The 19,092-nt window shown below is 38.1% G+C and overlaps 1 protein-coding gene across 1 annotated transcript in view; it reads right to left on the minus strand.

Annotated features, from left to right (window-relative positions):
- Positions 1 to 613: 613 nt before the first annotated feature.
- Positions 614 to 19,092, minus strand: part of tox (thymocyte selection-associated high mobility group box) — a 53,909-nt gene continuing 35,430 nt past the window's right edge. Inside the window, exons 5-10 of the mRNA XM_040144142.1 lie at positions 14,013 to 14,258; positions 10,894 to 11,130; positions 8,806 to 8,886; positions 8,189 to 8,683; positions 3,026 to 3,186; positions 614 to 1,961 (exon numbers count right to left, since the gene is read on the minus strand). Coding sequence (XP_040000076.1) covers positions 1,925 to 1,961; positions 3,026 to 3,186; positions 8,189 to 8,683; positions 8,806 to 8,886; positions 10,894 to 11,130; positions 14,013 to 14,258 — 1,257 coding nt within the window. The 3' untranslated portion in view covers positions 614 to 1,924. The remainder of the gene's footprint in view (positions 1,962 to 3,025; positions 3,187 to 8,188; positions 8,684 to 8,805; positions 8,887 to 10,893; positions 11,131 to 14,012; positions 14,259 to 19,092) is intronic.

Raw genomic sequence — 19,092 nt, forward strand, 5'->3', positions numbered from 1 at the left:
ACATTATAACTGTGAGCTGATGACAGTGCTATATGACAAGTCAAAGGAGCCGAATGTTAACGTTGCTACCAAATTTCATTCATCAAGGTTCATCGAAGTCAGTAAGATTCTTTATCTGGACTCCACACAAATTGGTACAAAAATGTATTCAATCCAAAAATGTTTCCATCTCTAATACAGCCACATGGCTCACATGGCCAAAAAAGCTTTGGGAACCTCTGTAATGAAATTTTCCAAGACTTCAAAAGCATTTGTTTTGCAGTTACAGCTTACTTTCTCAGCATAAATGCAACGGCCAAGATACAGACACAAGGTGAACTGTGTCACAGCAGTGGTAAAGGTGTACTTTATTATGTTCAATTAAATTAAAGCAGGTGTCCCAAATTCTTCCAAAATAAACAACATAAAAGAGGCAGGTTTTGGAGTAATGACTGCACAGCAATGCAGCACTGACTTTATTCTCAAACACATTATTAGAATCTAAAAATAAAAAAATCTTCATGGTTGTTGTTGCCCAGAGTCCTTTCATCTGCCAAAAAACACATTAATACAAAGAGATACAGAGCGAGAGATATGTCTCTCATCATCATCATCATCATCATCATTAACACTAAAACAAAACTTGAATTGATTAAAAAAACAACATTAAAACATATCCAACCCAGCAATAGTTATAGTTTCTTAAATAGCCTCTCAGCACAGAGAAACCGAGTTGACAAAAGAGACCATGCAACCCAATCAACCACTCTTTGTCATTAACACTTCACACACTCACACACACAGTTTGGATTCAAATCAATATTATCAACAGACATATGCCAGGAGGAGGAGCTGTCATTGTACAAAGGAGTATTTTTGTTTCTTTTTTTTTAAACAAAGAATTGTTTGACATTTCATTATTTCGAGGACTAAAATACATTGGATTTCTACCCTGCAGATCTGAACCTAACTGCAGGATAACAATGAAAGTTCTATAATCATACACAGTTATTCACAGTCAGTGTGTGGTTAAAGAGGCACAAACAAACAGCTTCAGGTGTTGTTCCACCTCTTTCTTGTATTTGTCTTTAGCTGGATAAAGCAGTGTGAATTAAGTCATTACTGTGTTCTGCACTGCTTCTGCTTCTTCAGAATCACGCTACTTTTTTTGTCTCTACAGACAGTGTGTTGGACCTCAGGCAATACTGCATCAAACCGAAGGCTTATATTCATCGAATTAAAGAACCAGTGGGGAAAGACAATTTGAGAAAATCTGTTGTATTTGGTTATTAACCCTTCATTTGTGTGCTGTGTTCCTCTAGCTTTGGTCATAGAAGGATACAGCTATTATGAGGTCAAAGAAAAAAAAAATTAGTTGGTTTTAAATCGACAGCTCACAAAATTATGTTACAACAATTTACACTTGCTCTTCAGAGCCTTTTTGAAATGATGGTAAACACCTCTCATTCATTTTCAAAAAATGAGAAACTTGGCATGAAATTTTTAGGGCTACCTCGAAACCGGACAGAATATCCCTTTTGGAGTATATACAGTATATCTATCGGCACGGTTCACAGCACAATGCCTGCCTACCTCTCCTCACTGGTATACACATTTTCAATTCAAATCATAGTCTTCATGTCTTATGCAGTAAATGATCAGGAGAAAAGATACAACCGATAACAGATGTCCTTGTCAGTTTATAACACTGTCCTGTTGTCCCTTAGAGGAGACAAAGTATTAATGCACAGAAATATTCCATTATTCAACTGCTTGGGCTTTTGTTTGGAGTGTTGAAGTTTAGTTCAGGTTTAGGTGCTCTCTTGGTTGGTTGAGTCCCCCTTGGGCTAAGGTTGGACTAGGCTGGCCTGTGTTCATCGAGAAGTGAGGCTAGAGGTTTCCATGGTGTGGCAGTTCAAGGACTTGGTTGAGGTTTGTCCTGAGATTAGCTCAGATACAGGGGTTTGTCCCTCTGAACACCTCTGGAAGTAGAGAAGAGAAACAAAAAATGAGGATAAAGATGGAAAACAATCAGCTGCAGCGGCCAATACAGTGGATATTTACTCTATGTGACATTTGTCCTATTTTGTCAATATATGGGGCTGATATCAAAGGTTTTTGGATATCAGGGTGATACCTCTTGCAACTGATGGATGCAGCTTGCAGAGTACATTGAGTACATTGTAGGCTTGGTAATTATTACACGAACAGATACCATTTACGAAGCTGACACATTTTGATCAAATTCCACACAAGCGGGGCTGTAGCTAGAAGACAGGTCTGGGTGCCCTTGAAATCCATCCTTGGTGCTAATCACTTTGTCATTCACAACGTACATAACACAAAATAATACATTTTCTGTTAAGTAAAAAAAGGCATTGTTTCTGACATGCAGACAAGCCAATTTAAACCAGAATTTAATCCAATTTAAACAAGACCAGGCAATTTCCAATATTTCCAACATGTAAACATTTGGCTTGGCTTATTCATAGTAATGTCCTGGGTTTCAGTGGTTACTCTACCAAACCAGAATAAATGCTGACTTGATGTTAGCTTGGGGAGGCTTCAACAGAGGCAGCAGAGGCGGCGCAGAGCGACCGAGCAGGGGATATGAATGAATGGTAGTGAAGTTCTAAAGTTGCACCAAACACTGTCAAATACTGGCTTACAAATTGTATCCGTAAGCAGCCTCCAAAATGATCATTTACATGAATCAACACCTCTCTAAAACGGTTTCAACACTGAACATTCCAGTCTTCATGAAGGTGGGATGACTGCAGGACTGTTGTATGTTGTATTCGTTTTAGCTAGTTGTACCTAATAAACTGGCAGCTGAGTGTACATGTAATTTACAATCTCAAAAAAGTGGATTTAGTGTTGAGATACTTCTTAAAGAGTAGTCTTTAGATAATAACTTAACACCAAACTGTAAAGCAGTGTTTGCTGAATTCTCTGGACATCACTGCAGCAACAAGCGGAGAAGTTTATTTTTGGGGATGTTAAGTTACTCTTTAAAAACCTGTAATAGTCAAAGACTAATACCCACCCATTGCCATGGTATTCAGTGCTCCAGTCCAAAGAGGGGTGGTGATGCGGTGTGTGTCGACCCAGCTGGTGGTAGTCCACTGATGATGACATCACTGCGCCACCATTAAGCATACCTCCTCCCATTGGCTGGTAGTCAGACTGGAGGGAAGGAAGGTAGCCCTGGGATTTAAGAAAAAAATCAGGTAAATAATTTGGCTGGAAGGAGAGAAATCTAGCTACGTAAACAGCATGGATGCAGACTGGGTAAACACACTGAGAAAAGAGAAAAGGAAAGGAAAGAGGATTTCCATGTAAAGATGTCTACTCTCCTAATATGAGCTGCAAAAATCCAGACAAATAATATTCCAGTTGCTTATACACAGTTGTGTGTGATACCAGATGAGCAACGCTACTGCAGTGGAACAACAAGACGCATTGCAGATGCAGATGCATACTTTCTGATTTACCTAAAGTTGAAGTTGTCAGATAAGGGGTGTGTGTCCAACTACTTCTCTAACTGTCCCAAACCGACGATCCGACAATCACACTCACTTCATGCTGTGACTGGTCAGCTGTAAAGAGGTGAGAGAGGAGCCAGGCCTTGTACTTCTCTCTCTATCTCTCTTTTTTCACTATTTGGTGCTACTTTTGAAGTGAGTGCCACACTATGAATGACTTCCCGGAGAGAGTGTCTGAAAATATGTGTTGTTTTTCCCATTTTTAAACAATAACCCTGAGCACTGCAGTCTGTGTCAAAAACACCACTCCTAGTCAGAGTCCTTACTGAAGCAAATCCGAACACAAAGGCTTGTTACACATATTTTTAGATTCGGTGTGACTAAAGTTTCCCAAGGATATCATTATCTCTGATCTTTATCACAAAAAAGTCCATAAACCCACTTGCAGACCTGCAGATTGAGAATCATCACCTTTTTAAGTTTCTCCCATTTAGTAATCCTGTGATAGTTGTCTGTATATCCATGGGTACGTTACAAATGAGAACTGCTAATAGATAATTTGGCATACTTTAATGGTGCCAGTTTGCCAAAATGTAAAGACAGTGTGAGACTTCAAAGTAAGATATTAGGAAGTAAGAAAGAAGAGAAAGTAAAATCTTTAACATTCATCAACGTGTTATTGCATGTATTGCAGGTGATTTCAATATTCATGTGTACGTTGATAATGATAGCCTTAGCATTGCATTTATCTCACTATTAGACTCAATTGGCTTTGCTCAGAGTGTAAATAAACCCAATCACTGTTTTAACCACACCCTGGACCTCATTCTGACTTACGGCATCAAAATGTAACATTTAATAGTCTTTCCACATAATCCTCTTCTATCAGAACATTATTTAATAACTTCTGAATTCCTGTTACCGGACTACACACTATTAGGCAAAAAAACAGAGGACTCCTATACTAACTTTAGTCCCTCCCAAATTGATCATCTTGTTGATTGTGCTGCAGGCTCAGTGAGAATGAAACTCGACTCTATTGCCCCTCTAAAAAAGAAGATAACAAAAGAAAGGAGGTTAGCTCCATGGTTTAACTCCCAAACCTGTATATCAAAGCAAACTAAGTGAAAATGCTGTTGCCAACCAGTTGTGTGACTTTTCACATGATAATAGTTTACTTGAGGATTTTCAGTCAGGATTTAGAGTGGATCATAGCACAGAGACAGCACTCGTGAAAGTTACAAATGAACGTCGTATTTCATCGGACAAGGGACTTGTCTTGTTAGACCTTAGTGCTGCATTTGATACCATCGATCATCATATCCTATTACAGAGACTGGAACATTTAATTGGCATTGAAGGAACCGCTCTAAGCTGGTTTAAGGCCTATATATCAGATCAATTTCAGTTTGTGCACGTTAACGATAAATCCTCCATATGCTCAAATAGAGTCATGGAGTTCCACAAGGCTCTGTGCTTGGACCAGTTCTATTCACCTTATATATGCTTCCTTTAGGCAATATTATGAAGCCCGATGAAACCAATCAGTTAGCTAAACTTCAAGCATGCCTTAAGGACATAAAGACCTAGATGACCAGCAACTTTCTGCTGTTAAACTCAGACAAAACTGAAGTTATTCTGCTTGGCCCCCAACACCTCAGAAACACCTTATCTAATGATAAAGTTACTCTGGATGGCTTTACCCTAGCCTCCAGCACTGTTAAGAATCTCTGAGTTCTCTTTGATCAGGATATGTCCTCTAACTCTTACATAAAACAAACTTCAAGGACTGTACGTAACATTGCAAAAATCAGGCCTTTCTAAAAAAAAAATGCAGAAAAACTAGTCCATACTTACTCTCTCTCCCCTCTCTTCCTGTCGCTTTCTGCAGGTATTTCTACCCCTGGTGCTAGAGAGTCTGGATCTGTGACTGCAAACCACCTACTGCCCCCATGATCCTGCTCAATGCCCATTGCTTCAAATATTATGATTATCATCTATTATTATATTTAGTTTTATTAGTAATATTATTCACCCTGTTATTATAAATATTAGTTGTATTATTAGTCTCATTATTGTTACACACCTTTATGATATATATCTACTGTGCTGTGACCCCCCCCCCTTTCTCCATCTCTCTCTCTCTTATTCAACCCAGCCGGACGAGGCGGACAGCCGCCCACCATGAGCCGGGTTCTGTTCAAGGTTTCTACCTGTTAAGAGGGAGTTTTTCCTTGCAGCTGTCACTAAGTGCTCGGTCATGGGGGAATGTTGGTGCCCTGTAAATATAACTATAAAGAATACGGTCTAGATCTGCTTTACATGAAAATTGCCCTGATATGATTTGGTGATATATAAATAAAATTGAATTGAGTTGAATTGAATTTAAATGTGAGATGTGTTTGCAGTAATGTTGGCTTATTTACTTTACTTCCTCCTACAACATGGATTAGTCTTTAGGCAGATAAAAAACGGTTTTTGATGAACAGGGATGCGGATGAAGTCATGAATCCAACCGAAGTAGAAAGGGAACAGAGCAGTCACAGGTTCACCAGCAGTTGTTACAGAGTAATTACCAGGAGGGAGGAGGAAATGTGAGGAAAAAGAGGAGAGGAAGAGGGAAAAGCAGGTGAGCATGTCTCTTACCATAAGAGATGGAAAAATGGAAAAATGAGGGAGTGCAGTGACAAAATGTGCAGAAGTGGGTGTGTATGGGAGAGAGAGAGAGAGAGACAGAGAGAGAAAGACAGAGAGAGAGAGAGAGAGCCTGAAAGGGAAGTTAATCTGAGTGTTCTGAGTGAAAGAGGAGGACAGCAGGTGGTTGGGTTCTCCCCCTTCGCCTCCCCCTCTCCTCCTCTACCTCACCTATTCATCCATTGTTCAGCAAATTCTTCTCCTTCGCTCCTTCACAAAGACCCCATCTGCCTCTTTTGTCTCTCTCTCTCCTCTCTCCCTCTCTCTCCCTTCCCCCATAATTTCCCACTCTTCACTTCAAGAAAAAAAAAGTTTTCTCTGTCACTGTGTCCTCTCCTTTTTTTTCTACACTTTTTTGTTTTCTCTTTCTTTTTTGCTAAGCATATGCAAAATGGAGGAGAGAGAAGGGGGATTATGGGAGTGTGAGATTTAAAAGTGCACTATAAAAAGGCAGATAAAATGGGAAGTGAGACTCAGTGGCAATCCATCCCCCCATTTTCTAAACTATTTGGAGGAGACATTCGCACATCATACTGCCTCATACTGGACTTAACACAAGGTCATATCTACGATCCTTTCACAGCCACTGGTCTTCTGTCTGGACAGAGTTGCTATCAACAGACTAACTGACAGAGGTGAATGAGGAGGCAGGAGGGCTGACCGACAGTGTTACATGAGAGACAGATGGATGGACACAGACAGAAGTAGAGAATACACACCAAAAGTTTGAACATAATTCAACCAAAAACCCATGTCTGTGATTAAAAATTGATTTTCCATAAGAGGTTTCCAAAACTTGCCTATTACAAACAATTTTTTATAATTTCCACAGTATTTCCACTTGTCTGTATGTCATAAAATATCCATTTCTGGGTCAACTAATCCACAAACCCAGGGCCAAGATGACTGGATAACAATTATGATTAATAATTAGGATGGGCTAGATTCATTTCCAACCACATCAGTTTTACTTAACTTAATTCAATACAGCTCTATTCTATTAAGTACTCAGGTCCACAAGGAAAGGTTGATGCGTTTATTCCCACTCTAGCATTCATCTCATTTCCACTGTGTGCATGTGTGTGTTTTATCTCCTCTCTCTCCATCCACCTCTGTTTTCAAATAAGTGAGTTGCCTAGAGGAAATGGGCACACTGAGAGTGTATGTAATAAATATTTTGATGACCCATAGAGGAAAGCAAAAATTGAAGAGTACAGATGAAACATCTATCTGTGTCCCAATTCGCTACTTAAGTAAAGTGTTCACACCAGAGGTGTAACAAAATTAAGTATACAAAAAGTCCGTAAGCAAACGAAAAAAATGCTTGATTTCTGAGTAACAGTATTGTCCCACAATATTTTGCACAAGGAAATAAAGTGCACGGTATGCAGTTAGTATATAGTAATAAATTAGGACAAAGTAAAAGTTCTGCTCCCTAGTTGGGACCATATCCACATATCAGCCAATTAGGCTTGTGCTGTTAACATCCATGATTGGAATCATCAGTTGAGAAGCGACCAAAGCAGGAACCACAAGCACATGATAAATTTTAACATAATTATCTGGAACATTTGAGAATCAATTTCATAAGTACTTAAAATTCCAAGGGAACCATAAGGTGCACATAAAGTGAAAAAATGGTCACCAAACAGTTTTTCATCATCTCAATGAGTGACCCTGTTTCTGGTTGGCTTCCAAAACGATTAATATGCCTGACCAATTTATGGCTTTTCCTCTTTGCTCTACCTGACGATAGTCAACTAAAATGTCATGGCAGAAACTGAAAATGCTGTAAAATATAATATGGCATAATTCTTTTCTCATATGTTTGCTGAATAAGGAGGGCTTTATGTACGCAACACATTTCATGTCATGTCGTGTTTAACAACCACTATGGTAAATATGACTGGTAGAAAGCTTCACCCAAATCACATCAGCAGTCTATAAGACTTCAAGTTTAACTTGTACTATTACCAACTAAACAAGTAAAAAACAGATGGAGCCCAGCATAGACTCACATATTGACTGACCTGTGTGATGGCAGGGGAGTGTGTCATTCCCAGTGAGTGTCCACTGAGCTGCTGGTGCTGATGGTGTGGACTGTGCAGCCCTCCCAGGTGTGCCTGGCTATGGAGGGGAGGGGTGACCTGGAGGGGAGGGGTGGACGCTGCCACCACGCTGCTGAGGGACAGAGCTCCCTGATGGGGGACACTGGGCCGTGGCACGTTACCTCTGGAGGACAGAGCCTGGAGCTGGGGGTGGATCTGGGTGTGAGGAGGGGACAGGTGGGGGCCAAGGCCAGGGCTTGAGGCATGGGAAGGATGGGACGGGTGAGGGTACGTCATGTACATGCCTGGGTGCTGAGGGGGAGGGAGAGGGTGAGGGTGGTTGAGTGAGCTAGAGGAAGGGTGCTGGCCTGGGTGACCGGGGTAGACTGAATGTTTGGGTGTAAACATTGAGGTAGAGGAGGAAGAGGAAGACGAGGAGGAGTGGGGCAGCTTCATTTCAGATGGGTCATTGTAACTCTGGAGGACGAAAAAGAGTATGACAGAAAATCAGTCTGCAGGCTTCTAGACTGACAGGTTTATACCTTTAAGGCATCAGTTTAATTCCAATAACGTGAATTAGCAGTGTGTGCGTGTAGTACCTGTGAGACCAGGCTAGCTCTGTAGGCAGCCAGTTGTTTAAGATACTCCTTCTTAGCCGTCTCTGTCTTCTTCTTGTACACCTGAAACGCAAAGATTTTACTTATCTACAAAACTACTGAATTATCAACCTGTACCACAGTTACTGCATTTGAAAACAAATAACTTCTACCAATGTATGTGATTAGCAGTACCTCATTGGTGAAATAACACTTTTAATGTGAGAAATCTTCAGTATATCAGGTATAGCCATCATGGGGCTCATAGTGTTTCACTCAGCTGACTCATTTATCTACTAACAAATAACCATAATGATGAATTCCCAAGGCACCTACTACAACTCTTCTCTGAATCTGAATTTTGTTAAATCCAGTCGAGTCGCCAGTTCTTGGCAATTTTGCAATGGAATGCAAAGGAAATGATCGATAGTCTCAATAATATTGTTAGACCTGATTTTTTCTGTCACATAGACGATGTAGCTACTAGTTGTCCTGCCCTGATATGACTCAGGTTGCATTTGTGTCCTTGATGGTTTACTGAGGAGAATAAACATGTTATTTCTTCCCACTGGGTTTTCTTTTCTTTCACCATCTACCATTGCCAAAATTCAGAAACAAGACTCAGAGTCTACAGTCATGCTAGTGGCTCTGTGAGGCTAGTGTCAGCATACTAACATACTCACAATGACAATGTTAAGCAGGAAAAATGTTCATCATCATCTTAGTTTAGACTGTTAGCAAGCTATTACTCTAAGCTAATTAAACAGCAAGTACAGCTGTGGCTAATGGGCATATAATGAGATGTTTTTTGTATTTGTAGAAATTAAAAACATGTCACACAAGTCTTCTCTAGTACATCAAGCTTTATCCACCAAATGTCCTTAACAGATAGGCATTCTGGATTTCTAAATTGGGCACTTCAAGCCCAAGAGGGTTAAATGAGGAATTACATTTGAATCAATTTCTATACAGCCCACTGGATTATGTCTTTTCTCAAGTAACAGGAATTTTTTGACAATAACTGGTGATTTAGTTCATGAGTGGATGTGTTAAGTTAAAACACAGATGTACTTTTTTGTTAGTTGAGTTAAGTGATGGAAGTAATCTAAATATCCAGTTTTCAAAGATCAAATACTGAGGTTGAAGGAATACAGAATTAGTTTGTTTAGACTGAGAAATGGATATTGAGCCTTTTACCCACTGATGGGTTAAGATAAATATCTGATGAATAAGTTTAAATAAAGAATAAAGAATATATAAAGATAATTGTAATGTTATATTCTGAATTTATGGTCAGTGATTTTTGCATCAATAGACTAATGATATTTTGTAACTAGTATTTTTGAATAGAGGATAATTATACCATATAATAAATAAAGAGGATAATTGTAATGTTTTGTGTAAATGGTATCTGTGGTAATTTATTCGTCACATGACAGATCGATGTACTGTATACAAGGAAAAAAGAAAGCCTAACCCTGATGCAGGCAAGACAGCGAAAACATTTGGGTGCTGGAGAAGAGTTGTGCGACGCCTTTTAATTTTGAAGGACTTGCATTGATGCTCAAACGGGTCTGCACCTTGCTGTGTGTGTATTCTCAAAGTAAGAAACAGTTTTATGTATTTGGTCATAAACCAAATACATAAAATAACACCACACCACATAACACCACATTTTCAAAGTATTGGATAAACTGAAATTTTGACCTGATGATGGTGCTACATCAAGATATTTTAGTCTGGATCAAAGTATTGGTCTGACATCCTTCAAGCCATGCTGCTAGTGTGGCTAAAAATTCTAGCTTCTGAAACGTCTAACAATAACCTTTTTTAAACTAACATTATTATTGTGTTTTTATCTATCACATTTCAACATCAGCGAGTTAATGTTAGTTAACATTATAATTGATACAGTTGCATCATTACCATAAATATCCGCGAAAAAACCTGCTAGTCAATCAAATGAACATTTACATCACATCAATTTTCCGCTGAATTATTTTCAGGTCCTTGTTAGTTTGAATCTAACTGCTATGATGTTAACTATGGATTTCTTTTCATAACTATTTATTATGAAGAAGGAGGATCTACCTGTTTCTGTTCCTCTCCAAGGCCATCCCACATGGAGGCCACAATCTTTGACACCTCCCCAAAGGTGGCATTGGGGTTCTGGGCCTTGATGTTGGCTTGGGTGTCCCTGAAGAACAAGGCATAGGCAGATACTGGTTTCACTGGCTCATTGGGGTCTTTTCGCTTCTTCTTCTTTGGTGTTTTCGGTTTCTTGGAGATGTCAACTGTTGCTGGCCGCTTCTCTGCTCCACTACCATGCTAGGAGGAGAAAGAGGTTGAGTATGACACTGCTAAGTTTAATTTTTAAGTTTTTTAGTTAAGTTTTGTAGCAAAAATATAGAAAAAACTAAAATAGTGGTAGGTGGCAAATAACATGGTTGGTAATATGAGTATCGTGTAGTAAACTGACTGTATTGTTAAAAAAACTGTACAAATCTTTTGGGATTTATTTTCCAATTTTTTGTGTTCAACCTGGCATTTTAACAATTCACTGCTCTGTTCACATCTTCAATGACTATCCCATGACTGACATCTGACCTGAACCATTCTTGCTTGATGTCAAGCAATTTTATATGTCAACCACAGAGATGAACTATGGGGAAACTCCAAACCAGTCAGCAGAACTGATGAGTGGTTAAGTATCATCCACACCCTGCACTAATAGTGTCTCCATGACACCACAGCAAAAGTAGCACGTCAGCTGCAGTCCTCCGTCTGTGTCTACAATGGATCTGTTCTGCTCAAAATCATTTTGACAGCACTAACGTAAGAAATGGGTGAAGTGAAAGCCTTTGTGCAGCTGGTGTAAACATTTGGTAATTCTTTATTTTATATGCCTGTAAATTCAGTTACATAATTTCCTTTCAATTTCATAGGATGTTTTTCTCAAAGAAACCATTTAATTTGGTTCTAATTATTGATAAAAGAGACATGTTCAACTGGTCTATTTAATTACTAATTAATTAATTCCAGTTAAATGCCTTAAGTCAGAGCACAGCAGGTCAGCCAAACAAGAAATGTGAAATTTGTCTATAAACAAGCATACAATTAAAACAATGTGAAGAATAAGGTTTCCAATATTAGATGACTGAGGGAAATATTTTTAATGTAGCATTTTTTTCTTAAATCGACAACTTCTTTAAACTCAATGATTAAAAAAATTGGCCACATTTTTGTCCTGTAATTAGCTTTGACTTACATTAACTAGATATCCATGTTCTGGATGACTGAGACATGCACATTCCCCTTACTTTCACCTTTATTTTCATCTATTAGTCACAGGAATAATGTATCTCTAATGTGTGTCCACCATTTTTACCAGTGTACTGTACCCCGGTAGCCAGCTGTATCAACTTAGTTTACTTCTACCAACCACTGATGTTTTACAGCTATGTAATACATGCAGAACTATAGCTCAGTCTGTTGGTGGATTTTAAAAAGGCATGTTAAACAGACAAAACTCTCTTAGTATATGTGTATGGATAGCATTATATATTTCTTGACATTTTTGAAAACATGATCAAGGTCAAATCACAGCTGTAGAGGTCACCGCTGAACGAAGGCAACAAGTGAAGTACAGAGTGAGGTTTCTACAGCTTTAGCCAGGGAGCATCACTAACTGTAACAATAAAGACTGAGACGTGAATGGTAGCTTCCATGCTCCAGGTGCCCGCCAACGGAAACATGGTGTATTATTGTGGACAACTAGACCTTATTGGATTGTATTGTTGATGTCAGTGACAACAGTTGCTGTAAAAATCTGTATCTTTAAAAAATCGAAAGAAAAATAATAAGAACAGGAACAATATAACAGTTGACTGATGGGTGTTTCTGTAACCTAAAACTTTGTCTCAATTAAATATTCACTTAAGTACCACTGAAAAACTCAACTAATCTACTTCATCAGGACTGTGTGGACGGGGTTTGATTAAACTGAACTGAGAGTAGCATGGCCACATGAGCAACAACCCCAAAACTGCCCTCAGATTTTTATTGTAATGCTAAAGCCTGATTGGTGCACAGAAGTATTTAACATAATCTTTTCCCAACCAGTGACAAGAACACAGAGAAAAACAAAAATGCAGAAATCACTTGTGAAATTATCAAACCAGCTCTAACTTTGGAAAAGAATTGTGTGTTCATGTAGGAACCCATCACTTACAAGAAGAAGCTGATTAAATGTGATAAAATATGGTTCGTGGGCTTTTAAACGAGCCCCAACTTATCAAATCTAAATTGACTGATTTATTGTTTCCCGTTTTAAATTTGGGGCAACTTATTTCTTTATTTCCTTTCTATTATTTTTGTCCATTTGTATTTAATTTCATTTTTTAATATTTAAATGTATTTTATTTCCTTCTTCATTGCGTTCTTAAATGTTGCTTTTACGAATTTCTTTGCCCTTAGATTAACCTATGTTTTAAAAGAGCTATCCAAATAAACCTTCCTTGCCTAATATACATGTATAATTTGCTTATGATTACTAAAGGCTAGTGGCTAGTATAACTGGACTATATAAGTGAGTATAGCTAATACTATATTTTTGTAATTTGGCAAAAGCAGCCACTGTTTAGAAGGAATGCGTTGTAAAGGTACAAGCAATCTCTATTTTGTTTCATATTTCCTTTTCTTCCTGAAGCTATTATTACATGTATACTGGCTTATAATGTTTCCCATCTATAACTCATTGTTTTATATATAAAAAATGAGAATGATCAAGCTGGTAAATACTGTATTATTCAACAGTACAGTAATGGTTTCATTTCACCAGAATATGAACAGTCAGTTTGGTGCAGTGCTTGTTTCAGTGTGAGACACCTAACAGTGAAGGAGCTGATTTCCATCTAGTTGATATGCAGGGAGAATAGATTTATTATGACACATAACATTAACATAACAACTCTTCACTGTCTAGACACATACATACACATACAGACACACACACATAACAGATCATAAATGGTTGTTAGAGCTCAGCAAGATATGACTCACTAACTCATAGAAACAGGAGATACAGTGTTTGTGTGTGTGTGTACGTGTGTGTGTGTGTGTGTGTGTGTGTGTGTGTGTGTGTGTGTGTGTGTGTGTGTGTGTGTGTGTCTGTCTGTTTGTGTCTGTGTATGTGTGTGTATGTGTTTTACCCTGAGTCCATCATCATTCTCATCCTCATGCGCTGAACTGGAAGGAGATGGTGTGGCGGATTTACTCTCAGGAGGTGAAGGAGAATTATGGGTAACAGAGTTCCCATTCAGCCCCAGCTGAGATTGGTTGATGGTGGACAACTGACTTTGCTGATTCATGCCTGATTGGCTCCTGGGTCCAAGAGCTGCTTCAATAGGCTGTTGGCTGCTGGTAAACCGAGAATCGGAGTTCACCATTTGCTGCATCTGTGCAGAGACAACAAGCGATAACGACAGTGAATGATTTTGATGACTTGATGGGTGTTCAACCAACATCTACATAACATTCCTGTCTGACAGTAGGATTTATATTAGTGTAACCATTTTCTTTCTATTCTTTCTATTTTTTAAATTTAATTCTTGTAGATTATGGTAAAACAACTTGCACAGACATTTTTGTCCAATGTTCTGTTAACAGATTCAAGGTAAGATGAAATGTAAAGTTCCAGAGGAAATATCAGCTGGATGTAGGAGGTAATAAATGGGTGTTTTTAAGCAAAACAGCTCTGACAAACCTACCTTATGCTACATGTCCAGCAGACAGAGTTAGTTAGATACTATAGCCGGCTTTCTAACTTTAGCAGTAAAGAGTATCTCAGGAGTTGCTAGAGACAAAAAAAGCGCTAAAAGAAGAGTGGATATTGACACATGACTCCGAATGAATGCTTGAATGTTGCTCTGAGCTGCTGGATGAGTAAACGGTTAACTGCTTACATGTTCACCACAACAAGTTTATAAGGCTACTAGCTGGTCAACAGAGTGGCGCATTTAGCAGCTACAGAGCCAGGAATTTCCCATGGGAGTTGGTGGAGAGCAAAACAACCCTACAAGGAGAGTTTATATTACTTAAATTCATCCGGTGACCAGAAACAAGACTACAAATGAAAAATAATACTTACTAACAAGCATACATACAGCATAACAACTTTATAAGGTGACAGTAATTCAATGTTGTATTTACTGCTTGTCCCCAGTGGTCAAAAAAGTCAATTAATTCTGCTTAAAATGTCATTGAGACAGAACAGAAGGACTGAACAGAAGGTGTGCTGAAACAATATCTGAGCTACATAACATGTTCATGTAACAGACCTACTTGGGCTGTGAAACAGAGTCTGCCTTTGCCTGATAGGATTTGTACAGTGTCTAGCAGTCCAGGACTCACTAATAATGAAATCTGATAGTAACCATGGCAACAGGTAATGCAAGTCAGAGAGAAGATGGGATCAGAAGTCATTTAAAATGTCAATTCCCACCCATGTGTAAATACATCAACAGAGATTTTAAACTGCATTTGCTACAGTCCAGAGAAGTTGCTATATGACATTATCTGGACAAATTGTTATAGTGTCCACAGGTGCAGACTGAATACATATAAGCACTAGTTAGCACCCAGTTTCTCAGTAATTTGTCAGGAAGTTTTTTTTTTCAAGATATAAAGTGACCAGACAGCCCTGTCCACAGTTCTACTGTCACACCTGTGTCATGAACAGGGTTTTCTGTGACACTGTAAGACTTAGCGTTAAGCTGAATGAATAGGAAAAAAAACTATGCTAAGAGTTCTCTACCACTCTGGAGGGAAAGGATGACGTATTTTTCTGGAAATTAGATTTGAAAACGTGGGGGTCATCTTATATTTGAGGCGGAGACAAATTACGTGTTCATTACACTCCCCCACCCTCCACAGTGCCTAGGCCCTCCAGAAGCCAAGGGGAAACCCTGATGAATGCTTAATGTTTCGTTGTGCATTGTTGTGTTTCAAAACAAATGTCTCCCAAGAGACAATGGAGAGAATCTTGAAAATATCTCATTTAATGTTTCAACATGCCTGAATCTATCCATATACATCCAAATAAAGTGAAGGACATCTTACATAATTATTTCATTAATGTTGCTATTTCAATGTCACTTCAAAATCCATCTTAATAAAAGCTACCTTCAGTGCCATGAAGCAAGAAGCAACAAAGCAGTTTGAAGCAGTTTTGGACAAATGTTATTTCATGGTACATTTTGGTGTGTGCTCCTTTTCACAAGCCCCGTCTGTGACCCACTGTGTACGGTAGTTCAGTCACTAGCATTGCCAAAATGTAAGCAGCCTAATAGTGAGTTAGTCATCATTGATATTCGGTCCATTTCTCAGGAAAACAAAAGTTATCATTGCTAACACCCTCACCAGGGGAACTTTGACACCTATCATTGCAAATATGAAGATGGGACTCGGAAGATAGCGTGTATTTAGAGTTTCCTCTTAGTAACCATCAAATAATAACGGATGTGGTCTGGTGCGCTGTGCTCCTTTTGGGAGTTCATTACCTGAACTCGGTTACCGGCAGCAGGCTCTGAATACTGCTGTGGTATTTAGATATAACACAGAGTGACATTTCTCTAACATGGGAAGAGGTTTCAGATTGATGTACGTGCTGGTAAACATGATGAAAAATAATAGCTGTGGTTTGCCATGGGCTGGGTTAGGACTTCAATGAATGTCAAAAAAGTAAACAGTCATAATCCCCTGGAAGCTTTTACTTGCTCAACTCACGTATATAAAACTATTTAAAAAGAGTTGTTTCAAAACCTGAGGAACAAGCTTAGCTATTGATGATGCAATGTTAAATAAAAAAATAAACACATTTAAATGACCTAATCAAAAACTTTTACTGAAAAACATTTAGTTTTTGGAAAAACGTTTGTGTGGATTGAATTTAAGGACTAAAAATTATGATAAATGATAACATTATATTATATATTATTATTATGACTCTGTATTATATAATTAAACTGCCTGGTTTAGGATGTCAGATTGAAACTGACTTAACAAAATTAAAATTTAATTTAAAGCGTAGTAAGGAGGTACTTCAGCTCTAATTTTAGTTTGGGTGGTAACAACATTGGCAGTTTACAGGAATAATAGGTCACAAAGTGACAGCACATAACTTTATTGCAATTCTAAAACACAATAGGAAATAGATACATTAACAATGGAAAAAATATAAATCGGATTTTCCTTCTGGGGGTCAAAAAAACACTTCTGTTGATGCCCTAAGAGAATAACAGAGGGGAAACCCCTGATGGCTGAGTAATGACTCATGTCATGAGAAGGGAAAGAGTATTGATGTGAGCTTAATCATTACTGGGCTCATATCTTCACATAGGTTTGGTTAATGATGGGATTTCAAAATGAAAAGTACATAAAAAATCACAATCTGTTCTTGCTTTAAGCATAATCTGGAAAATCAAAACTTGCAATTGTATTTCTTTATTTTTATTGTTGCACAATAACAAATGCTAACCAAATTATGAATGTCTCATCTAAATTAGAGAAAAAACATGCAAGCGTTGACAAGTTGACCATTATTATAAAGTAAAGCAATACAGCAGTTTCTCTATACTATTTATGTGGTTAATACAGTTATTAAATATTTCCAAAAAGTACAAAGAACAATGTGAGTCAACTGATCGTTTTTGGTTGTCATTCAACTCAAAATCACAGCTGCATAAGCTTTAACTGAACCGCCTGACTCTCACATTTGTGACACCTGAACGAGTATATGAAAGATGTTTTTTTCTACGTGCTGTATCATTACTTTCCTGTGATCAGTTGGAGCTTTTAATGTTTTTATGTCCTTCCATAAAGATGATGCTGATGATGATTATGATGGCTATGCTTGGTCTATTCCTGACACGGGACCAAGACTCATCAGCAAGCAATATGTCTAAGTTTAGTAGTCTTACTGTGACTGTCTAATCTGACAGATCTGATTTTAAAATGAGAAATCATACTGTGTGTCCAGTGCTGTAATGAAATACAGTTTTCAGGAAATTTAATTAAAAAAACTGAGATGGGAATCTCTGTTTTTAGCTAATTCATTATATTAAACATGCAATATCAAGGCACTTCATCACACTGACAGAAAAGTCCTGTAAATCCAATATTTCCATAAAGTAAACCTGCTCATTAAACTGCAATATTGCCAACAAGGGCCTAATCAAACAAGGCATATTAAAGGGATTGGACTCAGTAAAAAATGTATAGTAAAACCTCTGACAGTAGTCTCATGCTAGATATCCTCGTATTGCCTAACACTACAGCAATGTATTAATGTCCTTGGATTTTCTCTTTTCAAGGATTGTAAGTGTGAACCCAGTCTGAACAAATCACTGGCAGACAAGCACAAAATTAACTTTTCTGACCGAAACAATTTCAGGTTTCAATCAGACAGCAAACAAACAAACAAAAATAAATTCAGATCTGAATATTAACTGCAACTGAGTAGTTGCCTCCTTTAAGAATAATAAAAGCACACACACACATTAACTTGAATCTTCATAGCCCCCCACCCACCCTGTTTAGGCTGAACCAGGCATGGTTGCTAGGCAACCATAATTCATGGACTGGCAGTAAATGTATGTTAGCATGAGAATATAAAAGTGAGCTAGAGAGAAGGAGAGAGAGAGAAAAGTAGGGCTGAGACAGACAAAGATGGAAAATAAGACCTTCCCTTCAGGTCACTAAAATCATTATCTCCACTGTTACACACTTCAGAGACACGTTAGTCACAATCAAAGAAAGAAAAATCTGAATTTAATTAAAAGTTATTTAAAAAAAAAAAAAAAAAACAGTGTTAAGGCCTTTAATAGTCATTCTAATTCAACTACAGTCAGGGCTGAGAGCTTATCATGAGGTTTCAAACTGACACTAGCAAGTAGATGTAATATGGAAATGGAGACAACAGACAAAAAAACTGACAGATGAGCCCGAGTGGGAGTGGAAAAAGTTTCATTCTTAATAAAATGGGAGAAATCTTTACTGCAGATACTGACACATATACACCTTTTCTACCACACTGAATATCTAGTTTCTATGACAGTTGTAACTGCAAGTCTCAGGTCTAGCTTTTATTTCTTTACAGTCAGCCACATCTAAATGTCACAGCTAAAAACAAGAATTTCACTTTACTGTGAAACGAAGACTTAAAATATGAGACAAATGTCGCATCACCGGCTGCCATGATTGGCTTTCAAATAACATTGCCCCAAGAAATAT

This window comes from Xiphias gladius, chromosome 14, assembly GCF_016859285.1.
Source record: "Xiphias gladius isolate SHS-SW01 ecotype Sanya breed wild chromosome 14, ASM1685928v1, whole genome shotgun sequence".
NCBI classification, from domain to species: domain Eukaryota; kingdom Metazoa; phylum Chordata; class Actinopteri; order Istiophoriformes; family Xiphiidae; genus Xiphias; species Xiphias gladius.